Source organism: Leiobunum rupestre, chromosome 11 (genome assembly GCF_980474605.1).
Source record: "Leiobunum rupestre chromosome 11, qqLeiRupe1.1.hap1, whole genome shotgun sequence".
In the NCBI taxonomy this organism is placed as follows: Eukaryota; Metazoa; Arthropoda; class Arachnida; order Opiliones; family Sclerosomatidae; genus Leiobunum; species Leiobunum rupestre.
In genome coordinates this window covers 48,372,386-48,394,988 of record NC_143394.1, presented here as the reverse complement: position 1 = coordinate 48,394,988, position 22,603 = coordinate 48,372,386, and the positions used below count along the sequence as shown (strand labels likewise).

General features: G+C 38.6%; 1 protein-coding gene across 1 annotated transcript in view; it reads left to right on the top strand.

Moving 5' to 3' along the window:
* Window positions 1-1,653: 1,653 nt before the first annotated feature.
* pb (homeobox proposcipedia) overlaps window positions 1,654-22,603 on the top strand; it is a 50,152-nt gene continuing 29,202 nt past the window's right edge. Inside the window, exon 1 of the mRNA XM_090162347.1 lies at window positions 1,654-1,978. Within this exon, the coding sequence (XP_090018473.1) occupies window positions 1,654-1,978 (325 nt within the window). The remainder of the gene's footprint in view (window positions 1,979-22,603) is intronic.

The window sequence follows — 22,603 nt, the reverse complement described above, 5'->3', positions numbered from 1 at the left end:
AGTTTGAAAGAAAAAAACGCATTGGCGATGAGTACCGATGGAAATATCATAAGATGGAGAACAGAGTCCAAAAAAAAGTAAAAATGAAAAAAAAAGGGCTGAAGTAAGCGGGAGGGGCTGAGCAGGCGCTTTTCGGGCCTCCCTCCCCCCCGGGTCAACCCCCCGTTTCGCGGAGATCAAAGCCTGTGACAGAGCGAGAAAGATTCGCGGCGGAGGGCAGAAGCGAATGCGCGACCGACGCGCCGATTCCCCCTCGAGTTCGCTTCCTATTCAGCACACAACCAGAGAGAGAGAACTTACAAAACCCAGCCTTACCATTGGCCGCCGACTAATCACGTGACTCGAACTGAAACGAAGGGATTTCGCTCTCCAAAGCTCCCCCAAAAACCCGCGCAAAGTTTGAGTCGCTTTGTTTTGGAGCGACACGAAACTTTTCGCGTCTTTCGATCAAACTTAGTACGCTCGGGCCGGGTTTTAGGCGTCGCGTTAACTTGATCGCCACGAATTTCACCGAGGAATCGTTAAATAAAAATAAATAAAAGGAAAATACACGTACACGCTTGACTCCGTAGATCGGTGAAAACGCGTTACGAAACAACCCGAAACTGAAACTACCACACGCCACGAAGAAAGAACAACGTGAGATTTTTCCGACGTTGACGTTTGTCTACCCTTTTCACCCCCTTTGTAAAAATCAAGCCCCCCGGGCGCGCGTCATTTCCTTACGGCATTCTCGGGTGTGTGTATATTCCTTTCCGTTACAGTCTAGGCGAGAGGGGGGCGGGTAGCGGTGGAAAGGGGGCCAGCCGAACTGAAAAGAGAGGAGCCGTTCGCCCCGAAGATCGTCGCGGAGAAAGAAACTATCCGAAGACGCTATTTTGGAAATTTCGCTCGCAGGGCGGCCGACGGCGCGCGCTGCCTCTAGTGAAAGCGCCTCCGAGATATCCAACTGGGAAACGATAACGTCGTGACGAAACGGAGAGCGTGAAAGTACGTAGTATCGGGTAGTGGCGTGCTCGCCGCTTCCCCCCCGTTTCCTACCGCAGCCCTCTCTCAACTCCGGCGTGCGTGCGTGTCTAGAAGTTTGTGTTTTGGTCCACGAGGGGGACTGGAAACGCCAGCGCGCAGACAGTCGCCGCTCCCAGAGAGAAACCTTAAAAACTCGGCAGGCTCGCGAATAAGTATCGAACTGGAAGAGCGTTCCCAAACCACCACTACTAGCTAATCCTTCGCTCGTTTGAAATACGGGCTGTTTGAAAGCGAACTGACTCGATACGGAAGGGAAAATAAAGAAGAATTTGGGGCCGCGATGACCCCGGGAAGAAGGGACGAGTCGCGTCAGTTGCCATGAGACAGAAACAGAAGGTCTTCTTCGGCGAAATGGTGCTGGGATGATTGTCGAAAAACGCGTCCATTCGTCAGAAGTCGGATCGAGACGAAGGGAACACGCGTAACGGTGCTCGAAACTGGTGCCGACGCCGACAACAATCGCCAAAGGAAGAAGATAAGGAACAAGGGCTCTCCTCTGGCGAGTCTCGGTGGTCACTTCCGCGAGCCCCGAGTGTCCCTTCTCGTCTACGCTCTCCTTTTCTTAGCGCCCCCTGGCGGGTCCCCCACCAAGCCCTCTCTCCGGCGAGGGGAGACCGAAGCGCTATGGAGAGCGGTTGCAGCGAGACGGGGTTTATCAACAGCCAGCCGTCCATGGCGGAATTTATGACAGCGCTGCCTCATATCAATGAAACGTTTCACAGGGGATCATCAATCAACGGGCCGGTCATGCCGCCGCCGCAGCCCCTCTGCCAGCCGCCCGGAGCCCCGAACGCCGGCGCGCCGCCCGCCATCGCCTCCGCCGCGCCGCCAAATTCGCCGTCCCCGCCAAATACGAAACTGGCCTCTCCGACGCCCAACGGACTCGGCGTCTCCGTCACGGAATACCCCTGGATGAAAGAGAAGAAAACTACACGCAAACAACACCAAGGTAAGCTTGACCCGCGATGACCGCCGTCGGACTTAAACGCCCGTCCCAGCGCGGACCCGCGAAACGACAGAAGCGCGCGCCGAAACGAGGGACAGTCGCCTTAATACGACCTTATCTCGGCACTTAATGACGCAAAAATCGCTCCGTCGACTCTCGATTTCGGCGACGGTTTCCAGAGCGCGAAAACTCTCTCTCAGTCGGGAATAATGGATATTTAATGGTTTTCTTTAAGGCTCTAACATCGTCGATAATTAAAACAAAGCGACTCCCCCCTCCACCCCTGACGGTGTTATACACGCGTATGGGACCCAAATATCATCCCAAAAATCGCGACATTTAAACGTAGCTTTCAAATCCGAGATATTTAACATCGTGTTCGGATTATCAGGGACGGGCGGCGGAGGCGTTCGAAGCCGGCAATTTCACGGTTCGACGTCGGCAGTCGCCGCCTAATGATCGCCGCTAAACAAATGATCCACCTCCTCATACATAGAACTTTCATTTTTAAATTCATTAGTCGATGATCCCCTCCATCAAGACGTATTAAGTATTCCAGTACAGGTGATAAAATTGTTAGTCTTCGCGGTCGAAGTAATAAGAAATATTATTTGTGTCCATTAAGGCAAGCGTTTCGATAGTATGATAGTTAATTGTTTCCCATTCTATTACTTAACTATCGAAGTAATTATTCTTTCATTGAAAACAATAAAATACCTCTAACAAGCGCTTCGTTAACTGTTTTTTAATCTTTATGATTGTATATGATTATTCGCCTTTTTTATTTACTATTATTAAAGTTACTGTTAGAATTACCTCAATTTTTGAAGTATGGATATTAGCTTGTTTATACGCTTTTTTAAATTTTGTCATTATCATCGACGTAAAAAATCCGTATTTACTATTAGTTGAATACGTGAATTAAAAATTCTAATTATTTTAATCGAATTTAATGTAAAGTACGAATTAAATTAAATGATAGAGATATTCGTAATGTTTGAAATATCGATTTAATTTATCAATACATTTTAAAATTTTATTTATTACATTATATTCGGTCATATTATAATTATTCTGAAAAATAATTTAACTTATAAATAATTTGGTTTAATCCAAGATGGAAAATAAATTTATATTTAATACATTAATGTTTAACAGAAAGTTGGATATAAATCGAGAATGGTATTAATTAACCATCTAAAATTTTAGTACCGTTAAAAAGGTAGTACAAAATCGCGTTTAAATTAATTTAAATTTGGGTCCGAGATACTTAAATATCTTATTATAGCATTCCAATCGAAATATAAAATCTGAAATCTATAAATCGTTATTTCGATCCTGTTGCTAACCCGAGTAAACTAAGCTGCAAAGAAAGTCATAAGGCAGAGAGTAGGCGATCGGAGGCCCGCGTGGGCCAATATCCATATAAAAGGCCAGAAGAACAAGCGAGTTAAGTGATGGCGGGAGGGCCCTCGGCTCGTGTCGTAACCCAGCACCGTAGGGTCAGCGACTAGAATCTGGCCACGGCCGTATCAATCACGCCGAGTGGTCCTTACTGACGGCTATCAATCATGACCTCTCCGGGTCCCCCCCCTCCCCTTCCCCCGGGCGCGTGGGCCCTAAGGTATAAAAGGCCTCTTCGGACTTCGCTCTCAGTCTGGTCCGAGAAGCCCTCTGGCCTTATAACGGGAAGTCAAAAGAGTCGACTAAAAGATTCTATTTTTGTTTCTGATAGTCCGTCCTTATGGACCTCGTCTCAATCTTAGCCGCCTCGAAGCGAAACCAGGCCCGAACTGCGATCGCGAAAAGCCCCGAAAAAAGGGCAAGTGGCGTTATACCCGCGTCCCGGAGAACCGATTGAGATGCGAGGCACGCTGTGGTGGTACTGCTTTTAACCGTAAAACTATTTCCCCCCTTTACTCTTTATCTCGAGAAGAATTACATTCGTTGCCATTGAATCCACCGTGGCCTGTTGAGCGCCTCGCTGTCGAAAGTGAAAAGTATCGGGTAATTGTATTCGAAATCTCGCCTTAAACGCTTGTTTTTCGAGTTACGACTGAGGACTTGATTTTCTCGAATTTATACGACTGAGGACGTCACTTGAATTTTAAAATCGAAACGAAATATAGACCCCCCTTTTTACGAGAAGCCCCGTATAAAACCAATGATCGAGGGGTCGGACATTTGGCCAAATCCCGTACAAAATTTGGGAAAAAATCCACAAATCCAAAAATTTTGCTCCCATAGACTTTGTATGACAAATCCACATTAAAAAATCCAAAATCCCGTACACAAAACAGGCAAATGTCCGACCCCTCGCCAATGATTCAGTCAAATAATAAAATGTTACCAACTTTTTAAATAATCCGATACAGTCCAAATAATTAATAGACTAAATAAATAGTAACGCGTACGAATTACGGATAAGCGTTGTAGAAACAATTTTGTCATTTTAATGATCATTTTGACGTATCGAATGAGCCATTAGATTCAACACTACGAGATGCTCGTCAATCGAAAATTCTCACCAGATTTGTCGGCGGCCTTAAACAAACAATCCCGAAAGTTTTTCCCTCAGTTTGGTCGACGACGCGTGTTTGCTTTTGCTCTGATCGTACAGCTTTACGTTTCGTGTTTCCAGAGTCAATAGCCACGACTTCGTCAACACAAAGCCACTTACGTTGAAAAATAAATCCCAGTTTTTTTCCGATTTAATTTAAATAATTTCTAGAACGCTTTCTAATTTAATTAAATTTAATTGTTCTGGAATCGTCATTAACTCGGATCATCAGGAGCTAACAATTTATTTACATTCTCTGTGACTCTCGTTTCAATCGTCAACGGAACTGAATTCGGTTTTCGTACGTAACGCCGGCCATAGCGTGCCAATGCAGTTGCTAGTTTCCGTGTCCGCACTTCACTCGCTAAAGTATATTTGCCCTCAGTATTTCGTTCACCGTAAAAGGCTCGTGTTTTAGTAACTTGACCGCTAGTTATCTTGCCTACGTTGGCTTCGCGTTGACACGCGCGTAAATAATACAATAGCTAGACGGGCAGATCATGAATATTTCATACTTCTTTACGCGTTTGGAGAAATTTCAATAAAATTTACGAAATCAATATCACAGACCTATGGCAGGTCGTGCTGGGGTCAAAGTTATGCCCGCTTTCGTTGCAAAGTTTATTTTTAAATATTATTCAAGATATTAATTACTTAAATAATGAGTAAATAAATTTTCAAAATTTTTTAAAAATATCAATTTTGTTTTTCAGTTTTTAAAAATAATGATTTTATTAATAAATTATTTAAAAAAAAACAAATTTGTATTTCAGTTATTACAAATAATTTTAAATTTATTAACAAAACAATAATTATACCAATTTCTGTATTTCAGGTATTAAAAATAATAATTCATTTATTCAGAAATACCAATTTCATATTTTAGAGTATTAGTTAATAGTTAGTGCATATCAATATGACAAACCAAACGATACCGCATTTTATTTCAATTTAAAATGATCAATGATAAAAATTACATTTAAAGTTAATTTTAAAATGAATTTTGCGTTTAAAAATATATCTGTTGTGTTAAAAAATGCGTGGTAAATAACGGGTGTTTACCCAGGACTCGTAGTGTATAGTATCGCGCGCAAAAACGGAATTTGAATATTTAATATTAAATATTTAGCTAGCCGCAAATATTTAACCCAGGTAATCTCCGCCAAATTCCTTTTATTTAGCGACGATTAAAGACAGCGATGCCGCCTTAAAATGGATGGCGATGAAATAAATATCATTTGGGTGAAACAGACAGTGAGGCGGTTACGGAACAAGGCGAAGAATGGACTAATAGTCTTGTTGCTAGTGCAATGATGCGGTGGTTTTTTCCTAATGGTCCTCGGCCAGAAGCTGGGCCACAGCTCTTATATTAGCGAGGTGGATCCAGCATCACCTTTCGAGACGTTGATTGTCTTAAGAGAGTGCCTGATAGTTCCACCGTCCTCCTTTTAACGGGCAGTTTTCTTCTGGACCGCGTATCAGCGGGTTATATAGATAGTTTTGGCCCTGTTTCGCTTCCGAGTCTGGTAAGGTCGTTAACTAAACGCCTGTTAGAGGGTCAACCCCTTTGTAGAAAAAGGTCCGATGACCGAAAGATAGCGCTCACCGATTATCCACGACATAGTGTCACAAAACCATCCTCAAATTGCTTTTAAAATATTTGGTGTTTTGCAATAGCTAATCTGAAAATATCAGGCGTGATATTTTCAATGTCAGATTTAATCAACAATCTATTGGAACGCTAATATTAAAACTATTTCAACTACGACAATAACTTTTTATAAACCATCGTTACCACGGTAAAGCGAATAAATTGTTTCAAAATAATTTTAAGCTACCGATAAATAATAATAATCAGCTAGGCTAATACCCAAAGCACCACCTTAGGCCTAAGTCATCAAGCGATTTTTAAAGCCATTAATTCAGGTGGCCGGGTTACAATGCGTAGGAGCGTGGTGGCAAGCCCTTCATGCCACGCGAGCCAACAGCTCCCTACACTAACTTGGTAAAAAAGTGTATACAGTTTATTTCAACTATTCTTCGGGTTGCTTACAATATAAATAGTATATTAATATACTATTATATATATATATATATATTATATATGCTATATATATATTAATATTATTAAACTTAAATTTATCGAGGTTTTAATATCGGAATTGATAAGGCTTTAAAATTAAGTATGTGTGTTGGAGTGCACATGCATTGGACGTTAACTAAACATACTAGTACACATTTATGAAGTTGTTTAATATATCATCTCTTTGCATCGTTTTAATTCGCGTAATTAAATTCCATTTAGAAAAATATTTTAACTCCTGACAAATTTTAGCATATTTTTAAAAAACACAGGCATATAAACGTATCAGATAAGAACAACGTAAAAAAATGTGATAAAAATTAGGGCATCCGTCGCTCGCGGGAATTCTTAAACCTGTACCGACAAAGATTACATCCCATACGCCTAAATTTATTTATTTTCACGACAAGAAATGTCGTCCGTAAGCGGTGTCGCGAAACACTCCATGATACAGTGGCGTAGTCAGGGGGAGGACCCGAAATGTATGGTCGTACGTACAAATCTTTTTATTTTTGTTACTCTTTACCGAACTGCCATGATATCGCTCCAAACCCCCCCCCCCCCCCCCCCAAATAACATAGGGTTGCCACACGTCAGGGAAAACAGGGAAACGTCAGGGAATTTAATAATGGACCTAAAAAGTCAGGGAATGATCAGTGAAATTTAAGAATTTGTAAAAAGTCAGGGAATTAAATTTTATCTTGCCATTTTTATACGGTAATTTAACTCTAGTTATCTGACAAATTCTATGATTATTTTTTAGTTCCTTTAAAGTTTTGCTAATTTTTTTTAACGTGGCAATAATACTTTTGTACTAGCTGAAATGTAGGTTGTTTTCAATTTATAAACTTCTGATAAAAGCAAAATATAAGGCTAAAAATTGTCTAATTTTTCTTTTTAAGAAGTCAGGGAAAATCACTTAAAATGGTCAGGGAATAGTCAGGGAACGTAAATATAAAACAGGGTTCGTACACAACCTGGAAAACCTGGGAATTTGTAAATTACCCGAAAAGATCAGGGAAAAGTCAGGGAATTTGAAAATGATTCCAAAAGGTCAGGGAAAAGTCAGGGAATTTGAAAATGATTCCAAAAGGTCAGGGAAAAGTTAAGGAATTTCAAAATGGTCTAAAAAATAAGGGAATTTTAAAATGACCTAAAAAAATCGGCCAAATAAATTTTTAAAAGATGTACTAAAAATACATAATAAATATTTTTCCAGGTTTTACCTCAGACCATTCATTTATTCAACAAAAATGGTCAGGAAAAAATTGGCAATTTGTTCAGGGAAAACCTGGAAATGTCAGGGAATTTAATACCGGAAATTTTGTACGAACCCTGCAAAAATATTGTGACGAAATAATCTTTTAAATGTCTATATTAACCCGGGTTATTTTTTTAAAATAAAATTACGTGGCGTTTATTTAATACGGTATTTTAAAAGTTGAAAGGTGTACGAATTCCGGATAAGTCGTAAATTAGCTCGTACGTGACTGTTCAATAAATTATACAAATATACGCGGCTTAGAAGCAATTTGCGCTCATTGAGAAAGCTTGACCCGGCCGCCGTAACCCGTAATTTGCTCGAGTGTATTAAGCAGATTGTATAAAGAGATAGCCAGACGCGGGATAAACATGAAACTGAGATATGAAGACGCATCGGGCCGCCGAAAGATTGATATCGTTCGAAATTATAAGGGGCCTTTGGCTATTACCGAATGACTGACTGACTGGCCGCGGGTACGTCGCCTCCAACGGTCTATCATTTCTTTCGGGTACAATTCCACGTATTTGCTCGAGCGCTGATCAATTGAACGTGGTTTCGGGATATTTAAACGGACGAGTTTCAGTTTTAAATGGCGTTTTGTATCGGTAGAGATGGTGTGATTTGATAAAGAGGTGATGAAGATTGAAATGTTAGGAATTTCAAAGGAGTTTTAAACTTTAACACTTCCTTTCAGGTTTTTGCGTTGGTAAATTATAGTTTAATAATAATTTATTTTGATTTTTAAGTTTTTAGTTCTTAATATTCTTCACTAACTATTTTACTATTTAAAGAAACAAGGTTATACCAAGTACGATCGCGTATTTAAATTTATTATATTTTAAATTCATAATAATTTAATATTAAATATAAACTTTTAAAGTTGCTACGGTTAGACCAAGTACTTAAGTGTATTTACATTTATATTTTAATTTAAAATTTTTTTTATATGAAATATAAATTTTAAAAGTAAAAATAATCAGCTAGGCTATAATAATACCCTTGGCACCACCTTAGGCTTAAGTCATCGAGCGCCTTTTAAAGCCATTAATTCAGGTGGTCGGGTTACAATGCGTAGGAGGGTGGTGGCAAGTCCTTCGGTAACTTGACCGCTGGTTATCTTCACGTTTACACGAAAGTAAATAACGCAATAGTTAAACGCGTTTGGAGTAATTTCAATAAAATTTACGAAATTAATATCACACTAACTATTACCGTTAACCTCAAAAAGTTACTACGGCTAGACCAAGCACGAAGGTGTATTTAAATTTATAATTAATATTAATGCAACATGAAATGTATACCTTTAGAATTACCGAACCTTAAGTTTTAGGCTAGTTTTCATTAGGGCAAAAACGCCCCGACGGTGAACGTCGACGCGAAAAACTTGTTGAGGTTAACGGTAATAGTTAGTGTAGGGAGCTGTTGGCTCGAACGCGTGGCATGCAGGGCTTGCCACCACCCTCCTACGCATTGTAACCCGGCCACCTGAATTAATGGCTTCAAAAGTCGCTTGACGACTTAGGCCCAAGGTGGTGCCTTGGGTATTAGCCTAGCTGATTATTATTATTATTATTATTAAATTCCCGTTAGGCCTAATGCAATAATTTTGCGTCGACTCTCAGCGTTGTGGCGTTTTTGTCCTAGTGGAAACCAGGCTTAACCATTTTAGAAGTAAGAAGCCACGATAAAATATCTTATAAATATTTTCATTAATTTAACACTAAAGACAATATTATAATAATAATAATATTATAATAAGTCAGCGCCAGCCAAATAGAGAAACTTTAGCAGGAACCTCCGCGTTATCATTCGACACTTTCCAGCTCATTCGGAGTTTTGGACAACACGGAGAGTGCGGGGTAATAGATGACAAACAAATTTGGTGGCGGGATTTGTTTTAAATTGGGCGTTAAACAAAGCCAAGAGAGAGAAACATCGCAAAACCTATTAGCAGCCCCGAACGCCGGCCAGTCTCCCTCTTGTTTACGTAATAAAATTACCGCAAAGATTTATGATTTCCGTGATCTCCGGCCATTTGCAACTCTTGACTCTTCCGCCTCCCGTCGTCGGTCGGCGAGCCCGGACCAGGCGGCCCCGGACGAGCGGCGAGACCATCGTACTATTCCCAGAGTTATACCACTCCGGCGGGGAACTCAATCGGCACATTCTCCTTCGGCGAACGACCGGGCCAGGGGAGGGGAGGGGGGGCGTACTTTTCAAAATGATCCGCCATTATTCAGATGGTCCTCGGGGGCCTAAATAGTGGCGTTTTCACTCGTCCAGGGCCTTATCGGGGCCGCCCTACTCGCTTCGAAAGCGTCGAAATAAACGTCGATTACGCGTAGAGAGAGAGTGTTCGTTTCCAAAACTTCAAAACCGCGAATCCCCCTATTATGCTCCTCTTTCCAATAGATGATCTAAAATTCTCCCCGTTATGCAAATACAATCTTCAAGCTATTCAAGGCGCCTAGATAGCCGCGTTTGTTCCTTCTCGCAATAACATCGAAACACGCGCGCGCGTCCTTACAAAACGCTAACAATTCGAAAGCATTTTTTTTTAACATTTAAGCTATTTTCTCTGTAACGGTTATAATACGTTGTCGATACAATTAGGTTTTGAATGTATAAATGTATAAACGTAGCGTTATTAGCGATTTCCATCGCGAATCGTGACGTGCCGGTCTATTTCTATGGCAAAACCTTTATTGACGAGGCGATACTATGGCGATGTAGGTGTGCAAATGAGTATTACGTGGTATAAATTTGATCCAGATGATATCAAGGGGGGGGGGTGCGGGGGGATGAAACCGGTATCAATTGTAGGTTTCGTTCCCTTATTCAAAGGCCAAGTTGGCCAAACGCAATTATTTAAACTTTTCCGAATCCGATGCCCTCAAGACAGGCATACTTTTGTTATTTTAAATACAGCGACCATTCCGTAGGTTATAAAGTTTTGATTAAAAATGCGTGTCATTGGGATTTGTCTCAAACGCGACGGGAATAATAATTAAAACATTCTTGACGTACGAATGAAAACCAACCTTCACTTCAGTATATTTAAATATAACATTTGATATTGCTTCGAATCGTGAAGTGTGCTCGTACTTTTCCCAGCGGTTTTATTAAACTTTTAGCTATAATGTATTTATTTTTACTTAAGGAGGATTACTACGCTGACATCATGATTAAATTTCCCCTTTGGCACGAGAACCAGTAAGATACCTGGCTGATTTAATATTTTTAGGTGGAAAGAGCTTACTGTTATAATAAAATTATTGTTCGTATAAACTACTTTAAATATTTTTAATTCGAAATTAAAACTTCATTTATTAATGAATATAACAACAAATGGTTTTAAGTAAATATTTTACGGAAAAATAAAATAGTTAATGTGCTAAATAATATGTTGAATTGGTGACTAAATTCAGTTTAGTGGTTTTTTCGAACATTATAGAGGTTAAGCCACCACTCTAGAACGTGTAAATCTACAATTTTGTTAAAAATCAGATCCCAAAGCTTAGATGTTATAGACCCTCCACAAACAGACGAAGAGTGGGTAGAGAAAAAAATACAATTTTATTTTAGCCAATAGAGTGCGCGTAAAATATTTAGAAAATAACGCCGTATTCAATCCGTAATTTGAAGCTTGGGTTACCATTGGCCCAACAAAAATATTTCAATATTCATTCTGTAGAGGCCTCCTCCCAAACAGATCGCCGATATAGATAGTGCATTATTCCAGAAACATACGCGAAGAGAAGGGGTATACGCGGCAGTTAAGGCACGTATAAGGGATTTATTTGTTGCGCTCTCTGGTGCAGAGTTGAAGGATGAGATTGCGTAGTTACAGACGCTCTCGCCGAGATCCAGAAAGATCAGGATGATAAGGGATTTCCCCTCGCCCTCGCTCGTAGCCTTACGGGGAACGTTGCAAATAAAAGTTTGATTAATTTCGCTGATTCGGAGCATGAGAACCATAGCCCCAATTCTTTTCTCTCTCTGGCGTACTGTATTTCTCTGGAACACAGTCCTCTTCTTCAACTCACGTGGGTTTCTAGAATCTACTCTCGCCTCACTACAAAAGAATCCTTGTACTGTTAACGGATGAGTTCACTGCTTGGAAAATGTACCGGTTTATACATTTTTATATTTTATATTTAACCGTGATCCAAAGGAAATATAAAAATTACTTTTATCAGAAGTTTATACTATATTTCTTTAGAGATAAGAACGTAAGGGATAAAATACGTCGTCATAATGAGTCTATGAAAGTTTTAACTAATTAACTTCCGCAAAAAAATTTCAAAAGCCGGTACGTTTAATAATTAATTCATTTTCCAAGCGGAGTAATACAGGTGGCACATGTTTAGGCGTGATTCGGTGTATGCTTCCGCTATTTGGCAGGAAATTCTCACCCATTTGAACCCACCGCCAAAAGACGAATGTACACGTTCAATTTTTATATCTTACTTATCTCGTAATATTTATATGTTTATGAATTTTCTTCGGATAACATTAATTTACCACCTTTCGTAGTTTATACGCGTGTTCATCTTGCGTGAACTTCATAAATATTTTAGCGTAATTTCTTGGATGAGATACAAATATAAAACGGTTTGATTATTAATTTGTTAAAACATGTACACGTCACTTGTTGACACATTTTAAGGTATATCAAATACGGGGAGGAGCTTAAACTAGAAAACCCTCTATGTAGTGGCAAAAACAACGACGGTATAGGTAAACATTTTGAATGGTTTTAGGTTTAAAACGAAAACAACGTATTAACGGAAATAAGTAATAAGTGTACTATTAACTTTTAACTATTAATTATTATTCGTAATAAGTGTACTATTAACTTTTAACTATTAATTATTATTCGTAATAAGTGTACTATTAACTTTTAACTATTAATTATTATTCGTAATAAGTGTACTATTAACTTTTAACTATTAATTATAATTCGTAATAAGTGTACTATTAACTTTTAACTATTAATTATTATTCGTAATAAGTGTACTATAAACTTTTAACTATTAATTATTATTCTGATGTGGCTAAAAACGCCACGAAAAAATATCAGCTTAATCTGATTAAAATTGAAGCTGTTAGCAGAATTTTGCTATTATCACAAAATACGGTTATAAGTTTAGCAATAAAACGTGTACGAAGAACGCCTAATTTTTCGACATTGTTTATATAATGATCAAGTTTATTCAGATTACCTTAACTGGGTCGTCGGGTGTGTTACTCAACAAAGTAATCGTAATGAATGCATAAAATTCTTGTATCGAGAAGTGTATCCGCTCTAGGCCCTCTCCGTACGCCTTTCATTGTTAACACCTAAATCTCTGTTCTTTTAGGTAAATTAGAAATTCAGTTTTTTTAATTTTTTAATTCCAACCGTTCAAATTGTATTTTAATTAATAATATTTAAATTCCGATATTGATAAACTACCGTTCAAATTGTATTTTAATTAATAATATTTAAATTCCGATATTGATAAACTACCGTTCAAATTGTATTTTAATTAATAATATTTAAATTCCGATATTGATAAACTACCGTTCAAATTGTATTTTAATTAATAATATTTAAATTCCGATATTGATAAACTACCGTTCAAATTGTATTTTAATTAATAATATTTAAATTCCGATATTGATAAACTACCGTTCAAATTGTATTTTATTTTTAAATATTGTAGTTATTAATTAATTAATTTATTAATATTGTATTTAAATTTCAACATAGATACTCTACCGCTAACTTTGTCGTTCAAATTGATTTTAATTTTTAGTATTGTAGTTATTTATTTATTGATTAATAAATAGTGTATTTAAATTGCAATATTGATAAACTACCGTTAAAAATTGAATATACCTAAAGGTATAGTGAAAAACGGAATTCAAGCGAGTGCCGTATAAAGCGTTATAAATATAACACAGTCATTCGGTCATATTAAGTACGTTATGAATATTAAAACGCAACGCGGCTAAATAATTTATCGAAAAACTGGCTAAAAATTAAATTAGAACGGGGGATAAATAATAAACCTCAAATCTAATTTTAAGAAAATCCGGGAACAAGGGAGAGAGTTCTCGCTGAATTAACATTAATTGTGATGAGATTTTAACACCGCGGCCTTAGACGCTTAATTTACGGCAATCCAGCGAGATGAAAGGCCCGTAGCGGCGAACCAACTTATAGAATTTTGTTACGTTTTACAAAAATCCTATTTTCTCCGGATCTAACTCGACGAAGCTCTTCCATTTTTCATTCCGCCGGGTGGGGCGGCTTCCCCTCGAAACCTTTTACAGCAGGCCAGACTCGCGCGATGGATGAGTGCCTTAGCGCCGGTACGGTTTGCGCGGGGCGACGGAGGGAAGGGAAGTTTATTTAGAGCTATCTCATCCCATTTAATCCCCTTTATTCCACGCTCTTTCGCGCGCGCTCATCGCCCTCCCCTTCCCAAGAATACATATATATATAGAGGCGGGGAGATATATATGTATAGGATATGAAGTATGAAAAATGGCGTCTGCAGGTGGATTCGAGTTAACGCGTTTTCGGTCTGTTCGTCGCGGATAAATCATCTCGCGCCAGGATATTAAACACCTCGGTTAAGGGCTAACCCCCTTTTTCAATTGTCGTCGAAAGTCTTTGTAGGTGCGATATCGGATTTATTTAAAGGTGGTTACCAAAAATCACTTATTTTACTAAATAAGTAAATTAAAGGCCTAGGATTTCTTCCGCCTGTTTTCCTTTAAGTTTACTTCCCGCCGCGCAAATATCCTGGTGGTAGGCCAACCGCGGAACACGTTGGCCTACCACCAGGATATTTGCGCGGTGGGAAGAAAACTTCCAAGGAAAACTGGCGGAAGAAATCCTAGGCCTTTAAGCTACGAAAAATTCTTTGGGTCAAAATGAAACAAAAATGTCAAAGAACATGGGTTATGAAATTGGCAGTTTTCCATATACAGGGTGTTTCAAAAGGTTATGCAAAAATGTGAAGGAGTTGTAGGGGGTGAGTTGGGCAGTATTCCTGTTTTTTTCCCACTTTCCTACGATGAGTTAAAAGGGCGCCAGAGAGCTTCAAAGTGTGATCTACTAGACCCTGGAAGTAGGCTGCAACAAGCGCAAAACCAACTGAAAATTGTGGGCAATCGGTGGTCGACCTACTTCGTTCCTGTTCTGTAAAACGAACAATACGTGTGTAACGAATCAGTCGAAGTTCAAATAAAAAAATATAAGTAACGTACCCAGAATGTGCCCGTCGAACGTAATCGACGATGGACATTGGTAGAAGTCCGTGAGATGGGGATGCGCCGGTTCGGGTACCTTTCCTGGCCAAAGCATTGCCATCCGCCAGTCCAAACACGAAATGAATATCCGCCAGTTCTTCCGAAGTGAACTCCAAAGTTGCAGTTTGAAAGAAATCGCGGTCCATCACGACTTTAAATACTGTTTAAGTTTACTTTTTTACGCTGGTTACCTCGATTTGTTTACAAAGTCCTTTTTCCCCTACCAGACGAACCCAAACCTTAATGTTCGCGTTTCCCTGCTGCTTGGTTTTGCGCTTGTTACAGCCTACTTCCAGGGGCTAGTAGGCCACACTTTGAAACCTCTGTCGCTTTTTTAACTCATCGTAGGAAAATGGGGGGAAAACAGGCATACTTCTCAACTCACCCCCTACAACTCCTTCAAATATTTGCATTACCTTTGAAGCACATCAAAACACATCCTTGTAAATGATCACAGCACCCATGTTCAATAGATATTTCTGATTCATTTGGAACACGTTCATTTGAAATAACAAACACTAAATTAGAGATTCTTAGTGGTTATTTTGCAAAAGTGTTTGGTCTACGTGACGACATTCTTTTAAACCATAATCGTTTGTATCGGAAACTAATATTTAATGTGAATTACCCATGTAGCCTTCGCGTATACCTGTTGTGTATATAATTAAAAGGGGCAAAATGAACTTATAATGACTAGATAAGATTCTTACGCCAACCCACTACCGACACCTTACTGGCTTGAACTATTGGTATGTTTTTATCCTCCCATCAATTAACGCGGTAGTATTTTCGTATCTTATGATTAATTAAGTGCGAAAATAGGCGTAACGATCAAGTTTACGCAATTTCAAACTTTATAATTAAAACATCAAAACCGAACGGGCTTTGACCTCAATTATTATTCAACCTGGCCATTCCTATATGTGGATAATTTTCGGCCAACATAATTACATTAATTACTTTAATTTCGATTGAAAAACAAATCATGGTTGTTAGAACCTCCCGAAATGTTACAAATCATAAGCCTGTATTAATTTCCTAATTACACTCGGTTGCAATTACTTTGGAGACGCGAAAATTCTAATAGAGAAATAACTTTTAAATAATTCTCAGGTGACTTTATAACGAATGGGAAGCTACAAAAAACTTTGGCCGCTGGTGGCGGGGCTGTACTGGAGGTTCTCTAAGAAGACTGCGCTCGATTATTTCATTGGTAGTCTTGACAAAAAATTATTCCATTGGTAGTCTTGACAAAAAATTATTCCATTGGTAGTCTTGTCAACAAGTATTAATTCCATTGGTAGTATTGTTAATAAGTATTATTTCCATAAGTAGTCTTGTTAACAAGTATTAATTCCATTGGTAGTCTTGACAAAAAAGTATTTATTCCATTGGTAGTCTTGACAAAAAGTATTTATTCCATTGGTAGTCTTGACAAAAAGTATTTATTCCATTGGTAGTCTTGACAAAAAGTATTTATTCCATTGGTAGTCTTGACAAAAAGTATTTATTCCATTGGTAGTCTTGACAAAAAGTATATATTCCATTGGTAGTCTTGTTGACAAATATTTATTCCATTGGTAGTCTTGTTGACAAGTATTTTTTCCATTGGTAGTTTTGTCAAAAAAAGTATTAATTCCATTGGTAGTCAAAGTATTTATTCCATTGGTAGTCTTGTTAACAAGTATTTATTCCATTGGTAGTCTTGTTAACAAGTATTTATTCCATTGGTGGTCTTGTTGACAAGTATTTATTCCATTGTTCGTGTTGTCAAAAAAGTATTTATTCCATTGCTAGTCTTGACAAAAAGTATTTATTCCATTGCTAGTCTTGACAAAAAGTATTTATTCCATTGGTAGCAAATACTTATTGATATCTTTGTTCAAATTATACCAGAATTGAACCATTTTCTAACTTAGTAGTAACCCAGTACAAAATAGTAATACAATCCTGAATTAATTACGTCTTTTTACAATATAACATCTTTAGAACCTTCATCGTAGCAGACTCCCCATCCATCCACGGTTAATATACGCGTATTAAAATGGCTGAGGAACACGTGTTTCTGTTTTGCTAGGTAGAAAGCTATTTATGGCTGATAAAGTGTTTTTCAAATCTTGAACATAGCATTCGCGGAATTTCCCAACGAATATGCCTACGGTAAAAGTCGCCAAACAAAATAGTCGAAAGGCGAGATGAGTTGGGCGCCCTGGTGCGGGCTTCGGTGGCCGGGTCTGTTAGCGCCGAGATCGACTATAGACGCATCCATCTCCGGGCCGCACGCGAGCCAGAGACGCGACAAGAAGCTTCGACAATGAACCCCTTTTGTTTCGTGATGGTAAAAATTACATCGGCATGCTTTCCGCAAAAACCCATTGTGCACGAGCTAAATTGGGACGCTCTATATAACATTGTTCTTACGGGCAGAATTCGGAAGAAAAAGCACCTTTCCTTTTTCGAGTTTTTCTCAGCTCGCCCCTTCCCGTAGTTATTCCAATACAGTACCGCCGCCTCGCTATTTTCAAAAGTTCGACTCTTTGTGGAGCTGGCGGTGGCCCCTTCACGGGGTTTTAATTAATTTTCGGGTGGTTAAGGATGGAGAAGGGAAAAAATTCAAATTGACTCTCTCGTAAGGGGTTAGCCACTCTTTCGTTCCACGCTGAACCGAAACGGATTTTGTCCTCGAAAACGCAATTTATTTGAACCTTTTACGGTGGCAACGAAGGCTTACTTAAGTGTTGAGACTGTTTATTCTCTCAGATTCCGTTCAAATTCAGATAATTTTTTTGCTGAGAGAGATTATATTTTCTTGGCAACCAGTATAGCGGTTTTACGTTTTGGAAATTGAAGCGCGTACGTCAGGGTTCCGAAGTGGGGCCTAAGGTGGTGACTTGGGTATAAGCCTAGCTGATTATTATTATTATTTAACAGGTGGTAAATAATACAAAAAGTATATTTCCATTAATTATTTAAGTATTTAAAACCTTTAAGAATTATGGGAAATTTTTTTAAAAATGGTATATAATATATTTCCAGTATTTAAAACTACATTTTAATCTTTAACATTTAGAACAGACTTGTAGAGTAATTAAAATAAAGTTTAAGATAAATAAAGTTGATATATTTAGTTTTTTCTTGATCTCGCGTATTATCATACAATTTAAACCAATATTTACTATTACTTACCATTATTTACCATGTTTACCCTAATTTACCATGTTTACCATTATTTACCATTGTTTACCATTATTTACCATGTTTACCATTATTTACCATGTTTACCATTATTTACCGGTGGTATGCACAATATTCGAAACAAGTGGTATTTTTGGAACACTGGTCTACGTCGAAATTTTGCGATTTAATATTATAAAATTATAAGATAACATCTATATCATAAGTATATATTATATTTACATAAGTACGCCTCTCGCAATACTTGTCACGCTAAATATATTACGCTAATTTTATAGTTGATATAGACGTAACTTAACGAATATCTTCCGAAGTGCCACACTTATGGAACAATAGACTTATGCCAAAGTGTCTAATAATAAATTTAACACTCGTGATAGAAGTATGCGACAGACGTTTTTAAAATACGTGTTCATGTTTGAACACTTGCCGGCAGAACTATTTACAAGTACTTTTAAATATAGACAGGGTTACCACGGTATCTGGAAAACCTGGAATTCCTGGAAAATTCAGGGATTTGAATATGGGTATAAAAATCAGGGAAATGTCAGGAAATTTGAATATGGGTCTAAAAATCAGGGAAAAGTCAGGGAATTTTAAAAATTATTCTAAAAATCAGGGAAATGTCAGGAAATTTGAATATGGGTCTAAAAATCAGGGAAAAGTCAGGGAATTTTAAAAATTTGTCTAAAAGTCTGGGAAATGTCCGGGAATTTTTAAAATTATTCTAAAAATCAGGGAAATGTCAGGAAATTTTAAAAATTATTCTAAAAATCTGTGAAATGCCAGGAAATTTTAATATGGGTTTAAAAATCAGGGAAAAGTCAGGGAATTTTAAAAATTACTCTAAAAATCTGGGAAAAGTCCGGGAATTTTAAAAATTATTCTGAAAATCAGGGAAAAGTCAGGGAATTTTAAAAATTATTCTAAAAATCAAGGAAATGTCAGGAAATTTAATTTCGGTTGCAAATAGGAAACGTTTTCTAAAATGTTGCTTAAAAATATAAAATCTTGACACAATATAAGTCATGGAAAATCTCCAGAGATGGCAACCCTGATAGATTTTAATTTCCCCTTCCAAATTTTAATGATTTTAAATATTGGACTTAAAATGTCATTTATTTTGGGTAACTACCGCTAATGCGTTAGAATAGAATGCCTCTCCAATGACAAAGATGCCATAGCTTAATTTAAATTTAGCATAACTTCGCTAAACGTTTTAACGAGTCCGCGTCCTCAATGTCACGATTAAAAGCGGTTGACGGTCCAGCCTTCGCGTGCTCCTGTCACCAGCGCAGACGGGACAGTCACCTGTTCAATTTATATTTTCTAGAACGCGCGTTTCCTTAAAAATCCCGTCAGTGGCAGCCGCGTTTGATAGAAATATGTTTACTGGTAAAAAAATAAGTCCGCAAACAGAGTGCCAGCCAAATAGTTCGGAAAATCAGCGCGCCGCGTTCATAATCTGGAGGTACCATCGCGGACGCATCAGGAAGAAGAGTTGGAATTCCGAAGACGAGTTCCTCGGAGGCAACAAGTTCGATTCCACACGCGCCAAAGACTGGGACAAAAGCCTCGCCAGATGCTCGCTTCCATTATGTCTCTTCTCGCGTTTTAGTCAAGCTTATTACGACGAAAGTAGAAGGAACACTAATAGTAGATAAAAACTTGGCTACTTCGTGAAAAACACCTCGCTTGCCACCGTTATAATTAATCATCGGGATACTTCCGAAAATGACGGTTCCGGTTCCGCTAACACGCTCGCATTCGCCCGTTCTGCCACCAACAGCAACAACAACTAGCTCGTCTTAATCTGTTTACCCTCGACTTTATTTTAACCTCGCGCGTGTCTCGGCTTATCCGAGATTGTCACAAACGGCCAGGGACGAAAACGAACATTCGTGGAATGTTTCAACTCGTTACAAAAATTACATTCTTTCAATTTTGTACATCAAATTCTAAGCTAATTTTAAGTTTATCTTTTCATAATAAGATTTATAAATATTCCATTTTGAATTCTTTAAAGGCCTAGGTTTGCTTCTGCCTGTCCCCCATAAATTAACTTGCCTGAAAATCAAATACCCTGGTGGTAGGCCAACCGCCGAACATGTTGGCCCACCACCAGGGTATTTGCTTTTCAGGCAAGTTATCTTAAAGGGGGACAGGCAGAAGCAAACCTAGGCCTTTAACGCCTGCGCCAACAAAAGTATCTATTTTAGAATAAAATATACCAAAACTTGATTTTTATTGAAGTAAGCTTTCTTATCACCGACGCAGGCATAGTGACTTATCTCGTTTATTTTCCGGGTTCTATGAAAAGGGCAAATTGATGCCAAGGCCTAGTTTTAAGTGCTGTTTTCATTAATTTAGGTTAACTTTGGCTTAGGTTATACGTTAGGTTAAAATTGATAGAAAACTTACAAGGAGACGACCCGAGGTGTAACGCACCGATTTTGTTCAAACTCGGGGGTTTGGTAGATCTTCATGTAACTTGAAAAACGCTAAAGGGAAATGACTCCATAGGCAACCGTTTTGAAATGGCAACCAAAAATGTTTTTGACAACACAAAATATAATTTTCCCATTGAATATAACATGGGAATCTGACCAATTTTAAGGGTTACCCTCTGTTAAAATTTTAATCACTTTCGAACTTTAATTTTATTTTATATTTTTAGAAATTTGAAAAATTTAAATTTCTATTTTGTGTTGTTAAAAACATTTTTGGTTGTCATGTCAAAACGGTTGCCTATGGAGACATTTCCCTTTAGAGTTTTTCAAGTTACATGAAGGTCTACGAGAACCGACGTGAAATAAAATGTTAAGTATACTCAATCAACAGACCTGAAATTTATCCGTAAATTTCACGAGATATTTTTGAACGCGTGTAAAATGCCTTCAGTGTCGCTAAAGACAACCTAGTAACTATTTAATATGAAATTATTATTATACGTTGCGTTCCGTTGACTCAATTAAAAATATTTTTCTTTCAAAAAACAAATTTTTTTCAATCTTTCAAAAAATCCTAAAAATATTCCAAGAAAGTAATAATATTAATAATAATACCAAAGGCAGCGCCTTAGGCCTAAGTCATCAAGCGACTTTTAAAGCCATTAATTCAGGTGGCCAGGCTATAACGCGTAGGAGGGTGGTGACAAGCCCTTTATGCCACGCGAACCAACAGCTCCCTACACTAACTTTTCCCGTTAACCTCAAGGCAGAAGTTTTTCCGAGTTTTCACCCAGCAGTGCCACAAGCTGGGATCGAACCCGGCTCCTCTTATATATTTATACTTAGGGAAAATGAATATGTTGAGTCATTCCGTAGCTATCATGCTCGAATTTTGTCCTATCACGAGATGGGGGTGCGGATTAACGTCACCGTAGGCAATAAAATTCGCCAGATGACTTGGGCCTATGGTGGTGCCTTGGGTATTAGCTAAGCAGATATTGGACATTTGGACATTTTAGAGAACCAATGAGACATACCGTGCTGATTTGATTTCGTTCAGGGGGATGGAGCTTTCGGAGCATTATGGAGACTGGGAGCAAAGCTAAAAAATCATCCCAAAATAGGATAAATAAATAAATTATTGTTGGAAGCTATAGAATCCGTGAAAAAGGCAATTTCCATATCGATTAAAGCGAACTCCTCCGACATTTACATGATTAGCATAGCGAGGAGATGGTCGGGGGTTGTAGCGACATTAAAATATACGGAACCGCGGGAGGGAGAGGAGAAAGAAGGCCTTTAATTCCTTAACAATTAGCGAGGTTGGAGAATCTCGGTTAAATAGGAGCTGCTGGCCAAAGACGGGCGAAAAAAGGCGGAGGTTGCGCGCGGCCATGTCTCTATGGCGGCGAGGGAGGAATCCTTCCTGCCGGAGAAGCGACGACGTTGAAGGAGATGGATGGACCTCCAAAAGTTGTCATGTCGTGGTTTAGAGACACCCTTCTCTCTTCTACGCACCCCCCCTCCATCCGACCCCCGATTCTCTTTTCTTTCTAGCTATTTGAAATTCGCGCGTGCGACTCGCGTTGGTCGCTTTGCCTCGCGAACAATCGACCTTTATCTCGCCTCTTTTCGATTCGCGTTCGTGGTCGTCGCCATTACGAGGGATAAGAAACCGCCGTCGAAGGCGCACTCCGTTTCTTAATGGTGGCCCGGCTTCCGCGAAACTGGTACGACATCGAGACGGAGTAGCGGCGAATTTCCGCGCGGT